Source organism: Phasianus colchicus, chromosome 5 (assembly GCF_987193195.1).
Source record: "Phasianus colchicus chromosome 5, bPhaCol1.hap1.1, whole genome shotgun sequence".
In the NCBI taxonomy this organism is placed as follows: Eukaryota; Metazoa; Chordata; class Aves; order Galliformes; family Phasianidae; genus Phasianus; species Phasianus colchicus.
In genome coordinates this window covers 37136640-37154784 of record NC_143440.1, presented here as the reverse complement: position 1 = coordinate 37154784, position 18145 = coordinate 37136640, and the positions used below count along the sequence as shown (strand labels likewise).

General features: G+C 45.7%; 1 protein-coding gene and 1 long non-coding RNA gene across 5 annotated transcripts in view; one reads left to right on the top strand and one right to left on the bottom strand.

The window, feature by feature from the left end:
* Positions 1–278: 278 nt before the first annotated feature.
* On the bottom strand, positions 279–7933 carry LOC116229358 (uncharacterized). The gene is made up of 3 exons (XR_004166999.2): positions 7844–7933; positions 2010–2226; positions 279–840 (listed from the first exon to the last, which is right to left on the bottom strand). It is a non-coding gene; the product is annotated as an uncharacterized LOC116229358 (long non-coding RNA).
* Positions 7621–18145, top strand: part of BAZ1A (bromodomain adjacent to zinc finger domain 1A) — a 53046-nt gene continuing 42521 nt past the window's right edge. For 3 of the 4 annotated variants that reach the window (XM_031593808.2, XM_090141316.1, XM_031593805.2), the window contains exons 1-2: positions 7890–8019; positions 14575–14853. In XM_031593808.2, coding sequence (XP_031449668.2) covers positions 7907–8019; positions 14575–14853 — 392 coding nt within the window. In that variant the 5' untranslated portion in view covers positions 7890–7906. Of the gene's footprint in view, positions 8020–14574; positions 14854–18145 lie in introns of all 4 variants that reach the window. The other variant, XM_031593804.2, reaches the window with a different exon arrangement.

Genomic DNA, 18145 nt, shown 5'->3' with positions numbered 1-18145 from the left:
CCGCAGGCTGGCTGCGGATCCCTTTCCTCCCGCACGGAGGGACGGCGATGCCCTGGGGCGCGGGGCAGCACCGCGCCGCGATCCCCTCTCGCCTGGGTCCGCCCGGCGCTCCCGTGCCGCCGCTGCCGCCAGGGGGCGCCGCAGTCAGGCCGCCCGCCTGCCCCGCGCAGCTCCGCAGCCGGCGGGCCGGAGCGGGCACTGACCCCGCGGGGCCCGGGTTGCCGCCGGGGGGCGCGGAGCGGAGGCTGGCGCTGCGTCGGGCTGGCGGCTCGGGGGCTGACGGGGGAGTTTTTTCGGTCTGGTGGACGTACGTCCGTCGCCTGGCCGAGCAGGGCGGCAGCGGGAGCGAGAAAATGTCCGTCCCTGCCCCACCGGGAGGGAGCCGCCGGCGCGTAGGCACCGCGGTGACACCTCGGGTGTTTAGCAGCGATTCCGAGCTGCTCGCGGCCGCGGAGGCAGAGGAGTTCTCGCGCGTCGCTGCCTTCCCCATCCCGCAGCTGCGGGACCGGCAGCGCGGGGCGGGGGCCGCTCGGAGGCAGCGCTGCCATGCGGTTCCCCGCTCGGCGGTGCTGCGGGCTGGGTCGGCGGGGTTCCTGTTCGCTTTTGCAAACACTGTAAAAAGTTACAACTTTTCATAACGACGTTTTATGTGAGCACTGAAATACTGCGTATCTGTCGGCTTCAGAAGTCGGTTATGAGCTCTGCGGTTGCGGATCTCATTGAGAACGTCGCCACTGACATAAAACGGAGCACTGTTTCCTGGTGCACCTTTTCCAATCTTCCTGATTTTTACAATTTGTCCTTCTGCCAGAAGCTTCCTTAATACTGTGTGAAGTATCGCTGGTAAAGAGAGAAATAAAAGAAAAAAAAATTGTTTTATTTCGACTTATGCCAGCTGTGAGGCGTTTTTACTCAAGCATGCGTACATGCAGTATGCACGCATTCTGGATAAATTCCCAGTTGCACAACAGGCAAGACATTGAGAGTTGAGGTCATACGTGTGCCTTGCATTTGTATAACTGTACCTACAGAGCAGGAGGTTCTCTCCCTGAGCCTTTAGTTTTGTCACAGATGTACAGTGCACCAACTCACAGCATCTCACAGCTACCTCAATTCGGCCTTACACCTGGCTCCATCTAGAGATGCATAAAGATACGTTGAACCCCTAGAAGGTGTTCCTATGTAAAACAAACTTTTCAGATAGAAGCATTTTTACATTATACCTGTATCCACACTGTGGAGTTGTACTAAATGAGATCTCAGCTCCCATAACTTTCATCTCTGAATGTGGTTTAGGATCATGAAATTGTCTTTGCTTTTTGTATAGGAATTTCCTGGATGACTGAAAATTGTGACCGAAATAATTTTTAATTCCTAACCCACAGATTACTGAATCTTTAGCAATTTCCTTCTATCAGTGCTTGTGCTGAATTGGTACTAGTAACAAAAGAAAATGTGCATTTTCTTTCTTGTTTTGTATGCTTATCGGTAGAGTGGCACAGAAACAGTCTTACTAACTTGCTGTGCATCCTTAGCCTTCCACAGCCAGCAAGACCAAAGCAAGCACTGGATTTATCACTTTCAACTTGTTTTCTCTGTGTGTTTTGTATAAAATAAACATACTTTCAAGTGCCTGGATTTAAGAAATGTAGAAATCCCATCAGTATCTCAATTTCCCTAGAGCGTGAGGCCCCAGCAGGGGCAGTGTGACAGTGGTGTACATCTAACACATGCCTGTCCCCAGAGCTATGGGAGGAGGGAAGGTCACTGTGGGTCTGTGCCGAAGGAGCACTCCTTCCAGAGGATGCTCTTTGCATGTAAGGTTCCCTAAACAATACTTTGTGATGGTGACCTCCCCTCCTGTATTAGGACTCAGTGCATTAGGTCTGGATGCCTCTGCCAGCACCCTGCTAATACAAGCCCTTCAGGGGAAACCAAGGGGCTGAAATCAAATTGCAGGCTGTTTTGCATCCAGGACAAGACAGTGCTTTATGCTTGCCCTTGTCTACCTGAGCTGAAGCAGTTCCTGTGCATAAGTGCTGTGTTGGAGCCGTTCCTTGGCAGGACCAGCCTGTGTGATGCCATGTGGGGAGGCATCAGGAGCACTACCAGGCAGGATGAGGCTCAAGCAGCTGCTGGCTTCTTTCACACCACTTCTTCTTGGCACCTATAGTCAGAATGGTGCCTACGTGGTTAATCTCTGTGCTTCAGCCTTCCTACAGCCCTCTGTGAGAGATGAGCAGCAAGACAGAAGAAAATTAGTTGGGTGCCAAAGCAGCCTTGTATCACATGGATTAGTCAGAATACCAGTAATGATCATGAGTCATTACATTTGTCAAACAAATGGCTCAATGAAGACCCATCACGGTGTGTATTTGGGCAAAATTTTATGATTCAGATTGGCTCATTCCTGTAATCCTGGACTAAATGACCCAGACTAGGGACTGGGCCAACTTTTCTTCATGTGCTACTAAGCAGCAACTACAATGCATGGGATCTCTTTCCACAGACAAACAGATTTAGCTAATCTTAGTATTACTGAAAAAAAAAAAAAAAAAAAAGTTGCAGCTGTTATATAAAAAAGCCATAAAGTATAGCAACATCCTTCATACTGCGGGCTCCACTCATCAGCTGAAAGAGAGGTGTTCAATATAATTAATTACAATAAAGTCAATGCAAGTTTAGTAAATGGTAAGTTAATATTGTGCAGTTCTAGATTTCTTACTCTCAGACTTGACCACATAAAGTATATCTTGTTGATTCATATCTGGGTCTCAAACAGTTTGATGCACAGTGTTTATTCTAAAGTGCCACACATCACTCTGGGAGTGAGAATGTACATAAATAGAAGAAGGTAGTAAGTCCACCCAGCTTTCATTCAGAATCGTTAGTCAGTCATTGGTCATTCTAAATACTGGTTGGCAATGAGAAATCCAGCGTTAGTGTCAGATGACAGTAGCATCAATACTCTGTATCCTGTGCAACTGTAACTAAGAAAATGCAGTACCAATCCTCTCTGAATTTAAGCTGGTTTCAGAGACACTATTAGGAAATGAAAAGTGGTTTCACAATGTGATTTTATCATTTTGTAATCAAGTCAGAGGCCAATGATACATGGTCACTGCTGCACAGTAGATGAGGTCAGAGTTCCTCCTCACTTGTATAAGGTTATCAGCCTAAATACCTCTAATAGCCCTTTCTGAGAGGAGAAAAAATAGGTATGATTAAAGGAAATCTTAGAGTGTATCCCCTAATTTGTGGAGCTTTAAGGGCATTAAGCGTGCAGTATCCATTAAAAGCAGGGAGAACTAGATGTCTAAATCCTATCAAGCTGTGGAGGGGAAAGAAAAAAAGAAAAAAAGAAGAAGACACACACAAAAAAAGAACACAGAATAACAGAGTAGTTCTTACACAAAATACTTCAGTGTTCCCAGGGGGTTTGGTGAGAGATGGGCCCTGGTACTTATTATGGTATCAAAACTCAGCAATGGGCAAAGCAGGCTCTGGGCATGACATACTGCCCTCCCTTCTATTACAGCAAGTAAGATGCTGGGTTAAGACCATCAAGGAACTACCAAACAAATACGAACATGTCAAAAATTCATAGAACGTAGGGATTGATTCTTTACCTCCTCCTTTATTTGTCTCTTGTGAAAGCAACAAGTGCTGAATGTACCCAGAGGCAGAATAAGGAATCTACTATCCTTGTGGTTACAGAACTGCTCTAAATGCATGTTGAAATACAGCTGAGCTAGAATGAAAGAAAAAATGAAATGTGCTGTGAAAAACTGCCTATCTGCATCTCCTCCTTTTTTGACTGAAGCATGTTATTTATAAGCCAGTAAGTTATTAAAAACTGAGTATAGTTCCTTGCAGCCAGTAAAAGACAATAGACCAAATGTTGCTGTTACACACAGCTGGAGCGTATTGATAAAAGCAGCACATTGTCTTTCCTCACATAGTTTAAAGTCTAAATAAAGATATACGATCAAAAGAATGAGTGCTCAGCAAGGTGGTGCAGAAAGGGCAAGAGGTGAACAAGTTCTATCAGTGAGTTATAAAATGCATCACCAGAGAAATAAGGTGTTTCTGCTGGGTGCCTCAAGCTTAAAGGGGAGCGAAGGTTTGCGTATGCACCATGGAAATGCAGAACTACATTTGGAAAGAAAGGGGGCTATGATATCTCAAGAAAATCTGTTTGGCGCGTTTAAATTGAGTTGATGCTCATATGTGTGTTATAGTTTTCTTCTTTTTTACACTCTGCAGACAACATAGAAAAACATAGAGATTATTGGTACTATAACTGTCATTTGACTGAGCATCTCCCTAGCAATGTATCACTTCAACAAGTATGTTCATCTTTCAAGTTTATCTTTTCCACCATATGTTCTTTATAAAAATAAGAGTTGAGAACCTATACAGACTCATTCAAAGTCCAGTGAAGTTCTCTACAAAGAGCTTCCCACAGCACTTTTTTTTTTTTTTTTTTTTATTTCAGCCAAAGCCTGAAAAAAGAAACTGGGAGCCTTTGGGAAAAAGATGAGCAAAAAAGCAAGCAAGCATGTGGCTAAACACTCCAAGAAAAAAAGAAAAAAACACCTTCCCAGCTGCATGGTATTACAGGTAAAACAGGTTGGGTCAAAGTCTTATTTTTGCATGGTTCCAAGGATATGATTTGGCTAAATATTAGTTATTCCAGTATAAAGTTAAGTGTGAATTTAAAGTGACAATGCTACATTAAAATAATTCTATTGCATTTGTTCCAGAATAACAGTTGTTATATATAGAATTATTTGGTAATGGTTGATGTAAACAGGTATTTTGGATTATCTCTGTGTAAATCAGTTCTTTGTGGCTTTAGGACAAGAAGAAATAGCAGACGAGAAAGGAAAACAAATCTGTGATGAAGCAGGGGGCAAGTGAAAAGTAAAACATAAGCAGAATTGTGGGGAGTTTTGAAGGACCAGCTGGGGAGCTGCTCAGAGCCCTGGCCAGCACTGACCCTCATAAATTGTCCTACTGCTGTAAAGCACACAGACAAAGTGCTTCCTGAGATTTTATCCTCCTAGTTCAACTATTTTTTAAAGTTCTACGAATGAGAACTGCAACTTCACTCACTGGCAAAGGAACTCCACCTAGAACAGCTGATAGAATACATCTCCTAAAAACAAAAGCAGCTTTTTTACCCCTCCGTGGCAAAATCCACATCAATAACCCCAGTCTGATGTCCCTAGTCAAAACTATATTTTCTGTGACGTATTAAAAACACACCAAATGATTACAACACTCAAATACAGTGCAAAAATGCAATAAATATTCCTATGAAAGCAAAGAGACATTTTTTTCAGACTTCTCAGAATTATTTTCCACTGCAATCTCAATGCCCCCTCAGTAGCCATTATCTGGTGCCATAGAAAATGGTTCTAGTTTCCACTGACCTCACTGGGAGCAGTCAGAGATTGGCTTAGAGGGGTTTAAATAACGGAGCTGGATTCGGAGGTGAAAACTGTATGAACTGCTCCTCTGTATCCTGAGAATATCAGAACGCAGTGCAGCCCTAGTACTTAGTGAGGATCTGCTCATTGGGAAGTCACTGCGGGAATAATGAGGGGGGAAGAACAAGAGGAGGAGGAAAAGGTGAGAAGAAAAGAGAGAGGGCAAGGGAGAGCAAAGAGGAAAAGGGGATTTGCTTTTGATGTCACAGTTCTGTCAACTCATGCATTTTTCATGGATACCAACTAATTCTGAAATAGCGCTGTGCTGACAATCCAGGCATAAGAAGAAATCAGCCCAACTCTCAGATACCACGATACTGGCTTAAAAGTAAAGATGCTTTCAAAAATGATCAACTCGAGACTTGTAATTCCCTTCTAAGTTGTGAGTTTCAGGTTCACATATTCAAGCTCTTCTCTCCAACTCGAGATTTAGAAATGTAATTATTTTTATGTAAGCCGAGGTTCCAATTTAATCCCATCTGCCGAGGAGTTTGAGCTGAAAACAAAGTGTAGTGTTGCAAAATCTCACTGTAATCACAAGGGCTGCCAACACTAAATGTCACAACCGTGGCATACTGTAGAGTTCTGATGCAAAACTAAAATTTACGAGATGTTAGATGCGCTAGAAGTGCACTAACTGAAGTTGCATTTGTGCCATTTGCTGGTAATTAATTAAAAACTGAAAGTGAAGCCAACTGGCAAATAAAAATAAGCTGGTGGGACTCGGAGCTAACCTGTGCTGTTGTTCAAGCTTAATATTTTGTAAACTTGAGGAGAGCACTGGCATTTCTCGGTGCTTTTGATTAAAACCCGATCGCTTTTTAAACAAAGCAATTCATGACTTTGAGTGTAAACATTCTTTGAGATTGCAGTCATCCGGGCTACAGCAACGCCGATCCTTGCAGGGAAGACAAACAGCTCCTGCACAGGTGCAGGAAGTAGCACAGCACCTTTCTGTGCCTGAGCAGGGCTGATGCTGAAGATTCCTGCTTAGATGTCAGCCCTCAGACACCGCCCACCTGGGTGGTTCTGGGGGGTTTCTGCAGTAGTTATGTCCGCTTACTGTGTAAGCGCTGGAGCTTGCGCTGCGCACTCTGCATACATCTCTAAGCCGGCTGTCACTTAAGAGATCACAATTAGACTAACGTCCCTCTTTTAATTATGCATGGAAATGCCTTAAAGATAGCGAAAACGGTGAAAAAAACAAAACCCGAGTACACCGGTAACGCGATGTACGGACGTTTTCAACGAACTGGCGGAAAAATAAAGGGGGTAACGTAACGGGGCCCAGCTCCGGGCGTATCTGACGCGCAGACGACCTTGCTTGCAGCAGAACACGCACACCCTCGTGCCGCCGTGCGCGTCGGCAGCCGGCTCTCCCTGGCTTCGGGAAGGGAAAGCCGCGGAGCCGCGCGGCCGAGGCCGTCTGCTCAGCGCAGCGCTGCCGCGGCAGGGATCCCCGGGGCCGGGGGCCGAGCGGCGAGGACCGCCTTCCTCCCCCCGCCCGGCAGATCGCAGGCTGATAATTCAAAAATGGAGGATGAGCCCTCTCAGCCATTAATTAATAATGTAGCTCTCTGTCTTCCTGTGTGACACACGCTGGAAGGCACCGAGCGGCCAATAAAGATGTAGGGGAGAGAAGTGGAAAGCTCCTCCCAGCAGCTCTTCCTGATTGAGGGCTCGAAGAAGTAGATCAAAAACTTCCCGGGAGCTGGGGGGCAGAGGAGAAGCGGGGCAGAGCCGCGGGCCGCGTTGCGTACCGCCCGAGCAGCGGCTCCAGGTAGGAGGCGGGCGGCGGAGGGCCGGGGCCGGGCAGCCCCCCGCGCCGCGCCGCGCCCGGAGCCAGGGCCGCGCCGTCCCGCGGAGGCAGGCGGCGGCGGCCGGGGAGCGGCTGGGGCGGAAAGGGCTGCGGAGCGCGCCGGGGCGGCGGGGCGGCAGGAAGCGGGCGGATCGGCCGCCGCCGCGCTCGCCCCGCGGGGAGTGGAAGTTGTGTCCGGCCGCGACGCGCGGCTCGGAGGCGGGGAAGGGGCGACCCGGGGCCGGGGGGGGGCCGGCGGAGACAAAGCCGGCGGCGGCGGCCGGGGTGTCCCCGCGCGGAGCACGTTGTGTGGCGCGGGCGGGGGGGGCGCCGCGCCCGCCCGCCGCTCGGCGTCATGGCCCCATTGTGAAGCGGCGGGAGGAGGCGGGGGAGGAAGGATCCGCCGCCGCTCCCCGCGCAGTCCCAGGCAGGCAGCGGCGTGTCAGGCACACAAAAGGCCGCCGCCGCCGCCGGATCCCGCCGTGCCGCCGCTCTCTGCCGCTCCTTCTCCGGCGCCCGCGGGGGAGGGACGCGCCGGGCCCGCGCTCACCGCCTCCCTCCGTCTCCTTTCTCCCCGGGTCCCGGCGCAGCGAGGAGAGAACGGAACGGGGCGATGCCGCTGCTGCACCGAAAGCCCTTCGTGAGGGAGAAGCCCCCCGCCGACCTGCGGCCGGACGAACGCGTGTTCTACTGCAGGGTCACCAACGAGATCTTCAGGGACTACGAGTAAGCCGTTTTCCCCCCCCCCCTGCCCCCCCCTTTCCCCGCGGCCGGGAGCGGTTACCCCCAACGGCTGACACCTGGGCGGGGAGGAGGGAGGGGATTCCCCGGCAGCGCCGCGGGGCGCCCGGCGGGGAGGGGTCGCGGCTGGCGCCGAGCCCGTGCCCCGCCGCGGGGTGGGGGGAGAGGGCGGATCTCCCGGCCCGGCCCGGGGAATCCCTTCCCCGCGCGGCGGGGGGGATCCCGCGGCCCCGTCTTTTCGCGGGGAGAGAGGCGCGGGCGGGGAGGGGGGCGGCCGGCTGCAGCCCGGCTCCTTCCGCGGGGAAGTGAAAGTTGGGCGCGTGGGAGGCGGCGCTGAGCCCCGGGCCGCTGCTCCCTGCCCCCATCCCGCCGCGTGTCGGTGCCGCGCTAGGCCGGGACGCGGCAACAACAAACGGCCGCCGCGCGCGCGCCGGGCCCGGGATCCGGCGGCGGCTCCGCGCGCGGAGCGTGGCACGCGCCTGCCGCGCTGTTGTTGTGTGTGCGTTTGTGTGCGGGTGTGTGCGTGTGTGTGTGTGCGTGCTTGTGCGCGCGCGGAGCCTCTGCCGCGCAGGGCCGCGTAGAGCTTCTTGTTCCCGGCACCCTCTCCCGGGCCGGTGTCAGAGCCGCTGCGCCGCCCATGGCCGCGCTCGCCCCGCCCTCCGCCGGCTGCCGGCCCGCCGCCTGACCCGGGTGGACGCGGCCCGGCCCCGGGAGCCCGCGGCGCTGCACCTGCTTCCGGGCGGGGCGGGGGAGCGGTGGCACGGAGCGGTGGCACGGAGCGGTGGCGGGGCGCTCGCCCGGCGCGGACACCTGTCCTCCGCTCCCCCCGGTTAGGGTCCTCTCGCTGCCCCCGTCCCCGTTCGATCTTTTTCTCTTCTGTCGGTGCGAAGACGGCGGCAGTCGAGGAGCTGCCGTTGGCGCAGGAGGGAGCGCGGGGTCGTCCCTAAGTTGGTGTCAGCGCCGTCAGAACAATGGGCGGAAAGTGCTCAGCGCCTCTCGGCGCGGGGCTCCGTGTCCCGGGGCTGCTCGGCTCCGTCCCACCTGCGGGGGGGCCCCAGCGCCGAGCTCTCCCTTTTTTGTCTGCACAACAGACGCGCAGACTAATGAGATTAAATCAGAAATGCTTCTCGTTCGCAGCATACGAAATTAGAGCACACCTAGATCTTTTTCATGCTTAGACTTGTTTTTCTTACTCAAATGCACCTCGCCGAGCGCAGCCGGGCCGGGGCCGGGCTGGGTAACCGCCTGGCGCTGCGGGGATGGCTGCGCGGCTGCGGCGGCCCCGTGTGTCGGGGGCTGCCCTTCTGGTCACCGGCACAGCCGGCGCGTAACCGGACGGCTCCCGTGCGTTTGTTGGCGCTGCTCTGCACTACGTTGCTGGTGTATATATAGTTTAGAGTAAACTTGAGCGTGAAAGGTATCTTTCAGCTTCGGCGCGGTGTGGTGAATGTTTAATGCGGAACCAATTCCCATATTTAACCTACGTATGAATGAAGGGATAAATTTAAACTTGTTCACACAGGCTATCCCTAGCAGTGCCAGTGGGTGGCTTGACCAGAGGTCGGGGCTGGGATGTGGTGTTTGGGAAAATACTTCTGCCTTCCCTGTGGGAGTCTTTGCTTTTTTTTTTTTACTTGGTACGTTGTTGTGCTGCGGCTGGGTGTGTTCAGATGAAGGTGAGTTGGTGGTGGTGTGATCCACCAAGGAGCATTGGCAAGCTCTGTAGGTGCCCACCTGCTCTTGGGCCACGGCTCTCGCTGCAAAGCAGTGCCTCAGGTGGCTGCTGTGAGATGAGAGTATTGCCCTCTTTCCAAACAACAGCAGTTAGGGTAATGGCGATAGGCAGGGACCACTTCTTGAAAATAGTGCTCGTTGTTTCATGAAAGAAAGCTGTTGCCTGAATTAGGCTTTCCTGAATCTACTTTTGTGATAACGACTTGAATATTCTGAAGGGAGAGTGTGAAAGAGAGAGAATCTGACTACCTCAGGCAGGCTGCGTTGATAAATGGGGTAGCCTGAATTTACCCCCTTCCTCACATGTATGGGAACTTCAGTTAACTGCTACTAACTGATGATTGTTTTGTTGTTTTTTTTTTTTTTTAGTACAAATTTAAGGCATTGAAAAGTTACTTCCATGCTCGCAACAGCACCAGTAGAGATGAGTACTAATCATACGTAGCATTATTCTTCCCTGTGTAAGAAATCCTTATGCTAATGCAAGGAGAATTTGGCAAGACTGCTGTTTTGTAAAGTGACCTTCCTGTTAAGAATCCATTTCCTTTTTCATCAGAAATACCATCACATAATTTTGCAATCCTTTAGAAGAAGGTACAGAGAGGTGGTGATGTTCAGTTGTGTTTATCAAGAGCAGCAAGGCACAGGGGGCTGATGTTCTGAATGCTTCCTCTTAGTCCCTGTTAGGGGGTCGGTCTGGGGAGGGATCAGCCAAAGAGTCTCAGGAGTGGGAGAGTGGTAGTAGGAAAAACAAGTTAGGGGTGTGTGGGGGTGCAACAGTGAGATGCTGTTGCTGGTCTTGGCACTTTGTGAACAGCTAATTGAGATGTGCAGTGAGAACTACTGGTGGAGTATGGCAAGTCTTGCTTGCGAAGACAGTCTGAAAGGTAGGAACTCTTTGTTGTTGTTTTTTCTTTTCTTTGTTTGGAGAGGCAGTTGACCTTAAGAGAAGATTCAATAGAGCTGAGAAAAACGGAGTAGTGTAGGGACCAATGGTAGGAATGTTTCTTGTTCTAAAACACAGGAATGTGGTGAGTGAAGGGAGTTCTGCATCTTTAGAACTTAGTGAAAAAAGCTTTCATAGGTTGGCCTCTGGGACTCCTGGGGAAAGTCAGAATGTCTGTAAAAGGCTTCTTAGAGTATAACTAGTTTAATTAGATGGATTTTTCTATTTTGATGAAGAAAAAATCCTCAATTTGAAATATATTAATGTGTGATTAACCTGTCAGCATTAGGGAATAGATGTCTTTTTTTTTTTTTTTTGTACACTACTATGCAATACATACTGTTGACCATTTGTGGGAACAGGTTGAGTACATAAACACTTTTGTGATGCTGGATGGCAGTTTGTCTGTGAATATGCTGGTAACACAGACTATATAGATTATATGTTAGATGTGGAAAAGGGCTTCAGCATTAAAAATGATCTTGTCCACAGATCAGCCATGCCATGTCATTTTTCTGCTCTTTTCTCTCTCTTAAATCTCCCTTAGCATAACTGTCTCCTGTTCTGTGTTCTCTGTTGTATAATTCTTCTGTTTAAAAAAAAACAAACAAAAACACTTGTTCTCTTCTGACTTGTTTTTAATATATGCTAAAAATGAATGAAAATTATTTGAAACAAGCATGTGCTTGAAGTACTAAAAATACTGCAGAGCTTAGACTCAAAGGCGATACTTGGTTAGCTAAGGCAAGAGCCATCTCTTACTGCTGCACTTGATTGGTTCTTTTATTTTGATTTCCATTGCAAGCGCAGTCAGCACAGAAACTCCAAGTAGTTTACTTCCAGAGTTACTTCTTTCCACTAATGAACTGCCTTCTGTCCAGTACTCACAAAGCAGCGTGGAACTACCACATGGTTTGCTGCTTAGCTTACCTTGCGTGGAGGACTGATCCTGTCAGTGCAAACAGGTGTCCAGCTGAGAGTCAGTGTGAATTACTGTGCCCACAGCTGGGTTCTCCTGGCGCAGCACCTTGGTCTGATCAGGAAGCACCTGGCTGAGCTCAGTGTGCTGCCATCTGTGGGCCTCCTCCTACGCCCTGCCAAGGGTTGTGCGGGCCCTGAAGCGGTGCGAAAGTCCCGAGATTGTAATACCCCTGATAAAGGTGTATTTAAGGCTACGAGCAGCAGATGCACTTGCCGTGTGCGTTGAAATTGAGTGTGGAATATGATTGAGTGCCCTGCTGCTTTTTGTGGGCAGAGCGAGTACAGCACCGCTTGGTACCAATTGCTCGCTTGGGGGCTGTTGTGAACGCTGTCTGTGAATCCTCTCATGTTGGTGCAGTGTGTTGCAGAGACGGGGAGAGCAGTGCCACCAATAAAACCTGCTGTTGTGATTGTTCTCTCCTCTCTCAAACTGAGCTGGTGAGATCATTAAAACATTGCAATAAAACTGTGTTAACAGAGTAAGCCACAGATGGTTTTGATGTGTGATGTGTAATGACTGGCTACCAACAAATAATGCCTTCAAAACTGAAAGCCATCTATTTGGTATGGTTTTCCTTTTTCCTTTGTAACTTTTTTGGGGAAAAACAAAACAAAAGAGGAAATGAGCTACAGTGAGACTAGGTACACAGAGCACTGTATGTGAATGAAAAAAGATTTTCCTCCAGTCTTTCTCAATTCAAGTAATCTTAGAATTTTGCACTTGTAATAATCATGGGTTAAAAAAAAAAAAAGTTTTTTTTTCCCCCCCAGAAGTTCAATACTGCAGCTTGAAATAGCTGGAGCACCTAGTGTCCCCTCCCAGGGAACAGCAGCAGCCCTTCAAGGGACACTGCCTGCTTCAGCCTCTGCTTTCTCTTTGGTTATTATTGAAACATATATTCTGATCTGTTTTTAAATAACTCTTGGTAATTATCAAGAGTTAAGTAAGGCAGAAGTGTATGTAGAGAGATGATGAAAACTTCAGTAAATGTTTATCCAGTGCAGTCAGTAAGGCTAATTAAAATTGCTGTGCTTCTCATACAGAAGTAGCGAAATGTAAGCAGGAACAGACCCAGATGAATTGTATGTTGTGTATCCCATTGCTTTTTTTTTTTTTTAAAAAAAAGTCATTTTAAAGATATCTATTAAGTCTAAACTGTTCTTTAAAAAGTCTTACTGTTTAGAGCTTTAGCAATAATACTTCATATTTTTGCTAATACCCAGTTGGATTCAATATGGTTGACTGCAGAAAAGGAATATTCCTTCTTTTCCATACACAGTATGGCCAACAGCCATCTGTTCTTCATATAGTGGAGAATAATTTATCTCCTCTCTGTCTGTCTTTGTTCTATGTTTTTTGTTTAGAGGAAGCAAAAGCCAAATTGTCAATTATTATAGGCCTTAGATTGTGTATTATCGAATATACTAAGCAGGCACAAGAAATGTTTTTAAAAAAATAGATAATTTGTAGCATGTTATTCATATAACGCATCTTTGCCTCTTCTGTTCTAATTCCCCTCTTGTCACAGCTGATATTCTTCCTCAAGCATCTTTCTCTTGCTCAGAGGAATCCTCTGCTCTTAGAGAAAGGATTATCTGAGCCAGGACCCTCCATTGTCCTTAATCTGGAGTTTCCATTTCATTTTCAATGTGTTATTGTTGCATCTGTCCAGCTGCAGTGAATATCATCATCTTTGTCAGTGTGACTGATGCATGTTTGTCAGTGTGAGTTAGTGGAGAGCCTGCAACAAAGAACTTCAAGCGAGAGCTGTGCAGTTCTGTAACCCTGTTATGAGAGTGATATGAACAGTCCTATCACTTAAAAAATGGCAGCACTGCACCCTGTAATTTTTTTAAAGGAAAGAACTTCAGTGTGGCTATCTCAAGTGCTGTGGAATGCTCTGAAAGTATTGTGTGTGCGCTTTGAAATAGCTGTGTTAAGCTAACACAAGGAAACAAACAGAATTTTTCACTTGTATGTTGCACTCCTATAAATACCAATCTGTAAAGAGTTGTAAAGGAAGGCAAATGAAAATAATCGTCAGAGCTGGAGTGCGCTGAGAAAATGCTCTGCTGTCATATCACTGATCCACAGCGTGTGATATTCTAACGTGGTTTTGTGAATAGCTCTGCCAACTACGTGATCTCAAAAGTGTTTTAACAAATCACTGGGGTTTTTTTTTTTTGATACCTGTCAAAAATTGAAAAGCTCTTTCAGAAAATAAAAGCTCTTCTTTCTTGGTCCCAGTGTAATAACCAGTAAGTAAGCAATAACAGCCTGCATTTTTGGCATTAGCTGGAAGTACAGGGAAGGAAGAGAATCAGTATTTGCTAATGGAACAGGAGGGGAAAAGAATCTATGAAAAAATAGTCTGATGGTTTCTCTAAGAGCAGTGCAAACAGTGAAGGAATAAAACTATTTAGAGAAGTACTTGACCTTAATTTTTTTTTACCTCTCACATGTTTTCATATGTGAGTTAGGGCACTCCAAGTCTGAAACGTACTCAAGTTTCAGCATGTTTCTGTGATCAGAAGGTTGCTCTTCCTTTGCACAATTTTAGACCTTCCTCCTGCTGGTTTGTGTGGAAATACAGGAGATGCAATGAAAACATGACACGTTAAACCCAGTGTGATTATTCTTGTGCATAAGGCCGAATGAAGTATCATCTGTAGTGAGAGGAAATCTTGTTTTTACAATAACAATTTATGAAGCTACGGCTTAAGAAGTGATAAATAAACCTTGATGGTGTTTGCAACTGGCATAGATGTAGAACTGTTTTTGAACTTGAGACTTATAACAGAAATTGCTGCTTTATGAACTGGGATCAAATTGAAAATGTTGGAAGATAACAATTTTCTTTTTCCGACTTTCTTTTCAGTGATTTTTTTGAGCGCACAATTCTGTGTAACAGCCTTGTATGGAGCTGTGCAGTCACAGGTAAACCAGGACTCACATATCAGGAAGCACTGGAATCGGAGAAGAAAGCCAGGCACAATCTTCAAAGTTTTCCAGAGGCGCTCATCATTCCAGTTCTCTACTTGGCCACCCTTACCCATCGCTCACGACTTCATGAGATCTGTGATGAAATCTTCGCCTACGTCAAGGATCGGTATTTTGTTGGTGAAACAGTGGAAATGATTAGAAATAATGGTGAAAGGTAAGTCTATTTAAAATAAAACGTTTCTTTTTAGTTGATGTGGGCCTTTTCTTTGTGTGCTTCTTTTTAGCCAAAAATCCAAATAATAAATTCTGTCAAACACAACAGAAGTCAGATGATGCTTAAGCTAGCAATACTGTTACTGCTCCTAATTATATTGGAGTAGGATTGCATTTCTGGGCCTAGTGTCTCATTCCTTAGCTTAGAAACAGCTCTCGAGGCAGGACAGTTCTCTCCAGTCTTGATGCAGCAGTCTTTCGGTTCCAGTGGTGGATTTGCAGAAGAGTTGTAGTCCCTTGGCACACCTGTATGCTTGTAGAATGAGATCTAATTAGAAACAAGGAGAAACCGTGGGTTAAAAATGGTGTGAAATTGTTGAAGAAATCATACAGGACACAGTCAATTGAATAATATTTTGTATAATGAAGTAAAGAAAGCTTAAAGAATCAATTAGAATTGGATTTTTATTTTCTAAGTAGTCACTACAATTGTAATTGTATTCTCAGGTAATTAATTGTAAAATATTTGTGATAGGTGATTATCTGTGATTTGCTTTTCTGTTTTGTCAGGAGAAAGGTGTGAGCAGATCAGGCACATGCCATGGGCTTCATAACATTGTGTATTTGGGTGGTAGGAATAGGGTGGTTCAATATAGTCAACCTGTGCAGAATAAAAGCATGTTTTCTTAGCATCTCATCCAGATCTTGTTAAAAGGGAAAATCTGTTAGTGTGCTACAGGAGATAACTTGCAAGGAACCTTTTGTGGATGTGTATTTTATGTGGATCTGTGCTTAATACAGAATACAGAATGGAAAACTTTTGTTCTTTTCAACCAGTGAAGTCTCAGTCTGCAAAGCCTGCACAAGAACTTTGATAGAGCTGCTGTTCTCTGTATGGAAAACATATATCCAAAGCTTGTTTCTGTTTTTCTCATCTGGTCTAGTGAGTAGACCTACGTCACCTTTATTGTCAAAGTAATCTTGCTTAGGGAATAAGTTCTTACTCTTTCTTTTTCTTTTTTTTTCCTTTCAAACCAGGAACTCAAATATTATGAATTGCAAGTGTAATTTACCTGTTCGTTTTCATTTGCCAAATGAAATGTGTTTGTTTTCAATCTTTGAAGATACTGTCAGTTTCCAAATTAGTAGCACAAAAACGCTTTAGAAAATCAACCTTCTTTTTTTTCCCCAGGAGCAGCTTTCCCATCTTTCTGCTGCTTTTCTAAACTCTTCACTAAAATATTTATGTGTATCTTCGCTTTTCAAAACTGAAATGAAAAGTAGGCTTGTATGAAGAAATGAGAGAGATTTGTATGTATGACATCTTTTGAAATTCAGAATCCATTTCAGTTTCATTTGTACAACGTCATAAACCTGTTTTTAAGTTTTCCCTGTTCTGCTTACCTTGTGGGCTGAATTCAGCTCAGGTAAAGGTGTGATATGTTTCTATCTCATGAAGATAGCTTGCTTTTTTTTTTTTTCCGAACTAGCCTTTGATTCAGTCTTTTTGGTTATTCAAAATTATGGAAAGATGCTTATTTAACAATTTTATATTTGTGTTCCAGTTTCACAGGGAAATTTATTAATAATACCTAAGCTAAATTTCTTAAGGCTTTAGGCTGGGTTAGATAATCATTCAAAATTTATTTCCATCTTTACCTAAACTGCCAAAGATTTTATATTTTAAACTGCTTGAGTATGAATAGTTTGTTAAAATGAAGCATATGGAGTTCTCCATAGCTAACTGTATGCCACTGATACTGGGAGCTGCTTCACATCTTCATTATATTTAGGAAACACTGCAAATTAAATGTTACTGTAACGGCATTTTTAGGCTTAGAGATAATTAAATAATATAAATTGAGAAGAGGTGGTTCATAGTTATTCTGCTGTGCAATTGAGAGTTGACTTTGACTTGTATTTTGAAGTACTGCATTGAGGATTATGTATACTAACTCATGTTACTTGTTAATAACACTACTGTTCAACAAAGTGATTTGTGTGTTTGCCAAGCAGAGCTATGTTCTGATGGTCTGTTCTAGCAAAAATGTTTCCTGTCAATCTCTAGTGAAGTAGGATCTCATGAGACCAATGGAATTAGGCAGATCGTTAAATCTTATTTGTGTAGGGTTGCTGTAAACTGCATTAATGTATGAAGCTTTCTGCACTTGGAACGTCAGCCGGATTGTTTTATTATCAGGGCTCCCTGTATCTTTTAATGTGAAGCCTACACTACAATGCTGGGTAAATAAAGGTTGTTCAAGTAATTTAAGTATTGATATAATTCCTAACTTTGTGCATGCAATATGTTTGTAGGATAGATTACTTTGATGCACTTTCCTATATTTTCAGTGAAGTAAGTGGAAGAGAATGTAAACACTGGAAAAGTTAATGTTTTGTCTTAAAGAATGTGCTTTTATCTTGAGTATAAGAAGCATGCTGTAACACTGTGAGGAACAGACAGGTCATCTTGAAGGATAAGAATGCCCGTGCTTTGTCCAGAGGCTTGGCAAAAGACTTCTGAGACTGACAATTCCTGTATTGTACCTGTGCTTTCTGGCTACTACAGAATGTCATGTCTCAGTGATTTTTTCCTGGTCCTATTATGTCCCTGTTGTGCTCTTATGGTTTCTAGCAGATCACTGCACTGCTCAGTTTTGAATTTTTTGCTTCCACTTTGTTGCTGAGGTCTGGTAGGAGGAGCTCAGACAGTTTGGGAGTTACTGTCCTTCCTGTTACTTTAGTATATTTAGTGCTGTAACAGTTGTCATTGGCCAGAATGAGAATTTGCAGAGAAGTCCCCAATCATGGCTTGGTCAGGCAGTCTGTGAAAATGATGCATGCACTTTGGTCGTCTAATAGAAGTAGCAAGGAGATAATTCTGTTTGTACTTTAACTCTTTCAGATGATATACAGTTTAAAAATAGCTAGCCTGCCTTTGTTTATTTGTGTTCTGCTTTTCAGGCTAAACTTGGGCTGACCTTCCCCCCAAAGTGGCAGCTGTGCCATGCTTTCAAAAAGGGAGGTGCTCAGATTAATACTTAAAGAACTGTAAGAGTTCTGTATGTTTTTGTAGTCCTGCTTCCATAAAAGATGCAATCACCTTTTTTTTTTTTTTTAAACATCAGTTAGAAACCCATGTAATAGAGACTAGAAACTTTAATTTCAAATTAAGTATAAACTTTTGTTGCCAAGGCATTGAGAACACTGGAATCACTATATTCGTGCTTCAGAATGTGTAGTTTAAGACCTGTATGTACTTGTCTGTCTTTTCTGCAAAGAATGGCATATCT